Source organism: Limulus polyphemus, unplaced genomic scaffold (assembly GCF_000517525.1).
Source record: "Limulus polyphemus unplaced genomic scaffold, Limulus_polyphemus-2.1.2 Scaffold84180, whole genome shotgun sequence".
In the NCBI taxonomy this organism is placed as follows: Eukaryota; Metazoa; Arthropoda; class Merostomata; order Xiphosura; family Limulidae; genus Limulus; species Limulus polyphemus.
The window spans coordinates 1-5,448 of record NW_013749776.1 but is presented as its reverse complement, the minus strand read 5'-3'; the positions used below and the strand labels follow the sequence as shown (position 1 = coordinate 5,448).

The 5,448-nt window shown below is 34.2% G+C and overlaps 1 protein-coding gene across 1 annotated transcript; it reads left to right on the top strand.

Moving 5' to 3' along the window:
• Positions 1–1,432: 1,432 nt before the first annotated feature.
• On the top strand, positions 1,433–5,352 carry LOC106477843 (lachesin-like; the record flags this gene model as incomplete). Its single annotated transcript, XM_013938366.1, has 3 exons — positions 1,433–1,595; positions 2,553–2,681; positions 5,054–5,352. Coding segments are annotated over 3 exons (591 nt in total), but the record flags the coding sequence as incomplete, so codon positions are not given.
• Between the last annotated feature and the right edge of the window lie 96 nt (positions 5,353–5,448).

The following is a 5,448-nucleotide window of genomic DNA, read 5'->3' as shown; positions in this document are numbered from 1 at the left end:
GAAGGTTGTAGGGCTATTTTTAAGTCGATTCTTGAAAGTCGAGATTTTCCACTCTCTAAAATTTTCTAAGTTCTTTTTCTCTACTAACATAACCTCTTCGAAGCCATTCAAGCATCGTTATAATAGTTGGAAACGTTATAGTCGTTATAATAGAGTAAAAAATGTGTATATTCATAACAATGTCTCCAGCCTTATTATTATTGATTATAGTTTTGCTGATGCGCATTAATTGAAAACTGCCACATTGAGGATTCATCATTTCTCCCGTTCGCTGTTCTTCATTGTATCTCCACTTTTCTGTTGTACTTTGTCTCTACGTGGCTTTCTACGACTATTTCTAACAGTAGACGATTAGCATAGTAGATTTCTCTACTCTTGTGGGTGGTGATTTATTCTAGTGGTTTTCGTAATTCTGTGAAATTGTGAGTACAAGACATATTATCGACTTGAATCAAAACATTTGTCTAATGTTTTATATCTGAGAAATAATGAAAATGTAAATTACGTTTTTCATTTTTTATATCCTTATTATTAACATTTTTCTCTAGTTTTCAGTTAAACCACGGGATATTTAAATTATAGTGAAACTTTGATTTTGTTACTAACCTTAATTTTTTCTCTCAAATTTTTACGTAACAGGAAAAAATTGTCTGCCATCGTGTTTGTTAAATTAGGGTCTTTGCCATCGTGTTTGTTAACTTATGATCTTTGCCGTCGTGTTTGTTAACATAGGGTCTTTGCCGTCGTGTTTAGATAACTTAGGGTCTTTGTTTCTCACAACTCATGTTAATCATTTTCTTTCCCAGTACCACTTACTTTAATCCACCATTTCAGTACCACTTAGTTTAATCCACCATTTCAGTACCACTTAGTTTAATCCACCATTTCAGTACCACTTAGTTTAATCCACCATTTCAGTACCACTTAGTTTAATCCACCATTTCAGTACCACTTATTTAATCAACCAGATTAAACTAAGTGGTACTGAAAAACCATTTCAGTACCACTTAGTTTAATCCATGTATTAAAGTAAATGGTACTGAAATGGTGGATTAAACTAAGTGGTACTGAAATGGTTGATTAAACTAAGTGGTACTGAAATGGTTGATTAAACTAAGTGGTACTGAAATGGTGGATTAAACTAAGTGGTACTGAAATGGTGGATTAAACTAAGTGGTACTGAAATGGTGGATTAAACTAAGTGGTACTGAAATGGTGGATTAAACTACGTGGTACTGAAATGGTGGATTAAACTAAGTGGTACTGAAATGGTGGATTAAACTAAGTGGTACTGAAATGGTTGATTAAACTAAGTGGTACTGAAATGGTGGATTAAACTAAGTGGTACTGCCATTTCAGTACCACTTACTTTAATCCACCATTTCAGTACCACTTAGTTTAATCTACCATTTCGGTGTCATTACTATTATCTATTTTAGTTCCTCCGAGGATAGACGAAGGAAACACCAGCACTGATCACGAGGTCAGAGAAGGCGAAGAGGTGACACTGAAATGTGTCGCTACTGGCTCCCCTGAACCTACTATAACCTGGCGAAGAGAAGATGGTCAACAGATCTCTACTGGGACCAAAAAGGGTAATAACCGAAGGTTTAATTCATTTAGAGTAGTGTTTCTCTGTAAACCCACGAGTAGAACCCTGCTACAGGTTAGGAATTTTTCAGTATACCCAAAAGTGGACCCCTGCTCGAGATTAGGAGTGTTTCTCTGTAAACCCAGGAGGGAATAGAACCCTCCTTGAGATTAGGAGTGTTTCTCAGTAAACCCACGAGTAGACCCCCTGCTCGAGATTAGGAGTGTTTGTCAGTAAACACACGGGTAGAACCTTGCTCCAGGTTAGGATTGTTTCTCAGTAAATCCAAGAGTAGACCCCTGCTCGGTCAAAGAGACATAAAGTATCTCAATAAATAGATTAAAAAGGCACTTGAATATCGATATATATAATATTTCAATTTAAACCACTATAAAGATTTGGTCATTGGTGTTATGTACTTAGAAATATGTTGAGTAAAAAATCATGATCAGCGCTTAATGTTATTATTAATATCAATTATAAATGAAAGGTGTGTTAATTGATATTACCTTTTAGATTATATCCGTTGTCTAGAAGTAACAAAAAATTAACGAAACTTACAGATAGAGATAGACAGATAGAAAGAGATAGAGAGAGAGATAGACAGGTATATAGATAGATAGACAGATATATATATATACAGATATATATATACAGACAGATAGATTGATTGATTGATACAGATAGGTAGATAGATAGAGAAAGACAGATAGAAAGAGACAGAGAGATAAACACAGATATATATATACAGATAGATGGAGATATATACAGATAGATATATAACGAATATTTTAGGTGCCATATTTTCATGTATATGTGTGCATGTCTTTAAGAGTTATTCATAAATTGTCAGAAACTAAACACGGTAAAGTCTTTTTCTCGTACGATATATACTGTGTATTTTACTAAATGTTTTAATTTAAACTGAATAGTTCGTCAATAAATATGTCTCCTATTTTAGTTACTTCGGTAATTGGATCGTCTCTGAGCATTCTGAATGTGAACAGACATCACATTGGAGCCTACCTGTGTATAGCATCCAATGGTGTTCAACCATCCGTCAGCAAACGAATCGTGCTTGGAGTGGACTGTACGTAGTTAACATGATTGTAGTACTGGAGTACAGCATGCAAAGCTTTTGAGTTCAAAACCCTGTCAACTCGACGATAATATCCGCTTGGTGACAACATTTTATTGACGACACTATCGGCTTGACGACAATATTTACTTCATAACAATACCCGCTGGGAAACAACATATTACTGACAACACTATCAACTTGATGAAAATATATACTTCATAATATAAAGTTGACAACACTACCAACTTGACGACAATAGATACTTGATAACATCAAGTTGACAACGCTATCTACTGGACAGCAACATCTCGACTACACTCTACTTGTCAACGGTATCTACTTAACAACACTATCTATATACTTAACGACACTATCTATATACTTAACAACACTATCTATATACTTGACAGCACTCTCTACTTGTCAACGGTATCTACTTAACAACACTATCTATATACTTAACAACACTATCTATATACTTTAGAGAGTGCTGTCAAGTATATAGATAGTGTTGTTTAGTGTTGTCAAGTATATAGATAGTGTTGTTAAGTAGATACCGTTGACAAGAAGTATATAGATAGTGTTGTTAAGTAGATACCGTTGACAAGTAGAGAGTGTTGTCAAGTATATAGAAAGTAGATATTGTTGTTAAGTAGATACAGTTGACAAGTAGATAGTGTCGTTAAGTATATAGATAGTGTTGTTAAGTATATAGATAGTCTTGTTAAGTAGATAGTGTCGTTAAGTATATAGATAGTGTTGTTAAGTAGATACCGTTGACAAGTAGAGAGTGTTGTCAAGTATATAGATAGTGTTGTTAAGTAGATACCGTTGACAAGTAGAGAGTGTTGTCAACAACAATATCTATATACTTAACGACACTATCTACTTAACAAGACTATCTATATACTTAACGACACTATCTACTTGTCAACCGTATCTACTTAACAACACCATCTATCTACTTAACAGCACTATCTATACACTTAACGACACTATCTATGTACTTAACAACACTATCTATATACTTAACGACACTATCTACTTGTCAACCGTATCTACTTAACAACACCATCTATCTACTTAACAGCACTATCTATACACTTAACGACACGATCTACTTGTCAACCGTATCTACTTAACAACACCATCTATCTACTTAACAGCACTATCTATCTACTTAACAACACTATCTATGTACTTAACAACACTATCTATATACTTAACGACACTATCTACTTGTCAACCGTATCTACTAAACAACACCATCTATCTACTTAACAGCACTATCTATACACTTAACGACACTATCTACTTTTCAACAATATCTGCTTGACAACACCTTTCCGCCATGCTTGACAGTACTAACTATTTAAGCAACTTGTTTTGTAACATTATATTTACATGTAAGAAGTGTTAAATATAGCAAAGTATGTGATTTATATATAAATGTGTGTGTGTGTGTGAACTACAATACTTTAGAGGAACATTAAGTCGTTTCAATAACAATAGTGTCTTCTTACGGAAACAACGTTAATGCAGAAGTGAGTTCAGTTTCATCTCTAGAGATGATCTCGTTAAAAAAGCATGAGTACTCAGAGCTTTCAAGTATCCATCTCAACAAACATCAGTCTCTCAATGAGAAACATCAATGTCTCAATGAGAAATATCAGTGTTTCAATAAGAAATATCAGTGTCTCAATAAAAAACATCAATGTATAAATAAGAAACATCAGTGTCTCAATAAGAAATATCAGTCTCTCAATGAGAAACATCAATGTTTCAATAAGAAACATCAGTCTCTCAATGAGAAACATCAGTGTTTCAATAAGAAACATCAGTGTCTCAATAGAAACATCAGTGTCTCAATAAGAAACATCAATATCTCAATAAAAACCATTAGTGTCTCGAAAGAAACAAACATCAGTGTCTCACTAAAATATGATTCTGAATCAGGAAAATGTTTCAGAACTGGTCTACTGGACCACAAACAGAATCGTCATGGTAATTTAGTGTAATTGACGTTGTAACAGTTAATAACACTAAACACTTACCACATACAGAATGATAAAACACCACATTGATACTGGTGATTATTCTAAACGCCTGATCCTTACCTGTATAGTATGAATACTCAGTGAGAAGGGTACCGATTCATTTTCCAACTATTCTTAATATCCGGATCAAATATTTTATTTGAGATTTGCTAGGCAACAAAATCCAAAGTACAAACAAAACTTCATCTGAAACTCTGTATAGTTATTTTAACCCATAATGAGCAAGCTAAGAGTAATGTGCTTCAGTATCAAATCCTGTTTTAACTAATACTTCTGTATACTGAGAGATATTAGAATAACTGAAAACCATTTTCTATTTCTCAGTTCCTCCTCTAATCGAAGTACCAAATCAAGTAGTCGGAGCTGCTACAAGGACTGACGTCACCCTAGATTGCAACCTCGAGTCCCATCCCAAATCAGTAACTTACTGGACCAAGAAGAAAAACGTCATTGTTATCTCTAATTTCAAATACAATATCACGGAAGTTCCCCACGGACCTTACAAAAGTCAAATGAAACTTCGAATACGAAATCTTCAACCGGAAGACTACGGAACCTACTGCTGTTCGGCCAAGAATTCTCTCGGGGATGCAGAAGGAAACATTAAACTATACGGTGAGTGGGTAACTGTGGAATGAAAATTAACCAATCTGTTGTCCAATTAACCAATCTAATGTTCAATTAATCAATCTAATATCAAATTCACCAATCTATTGTTC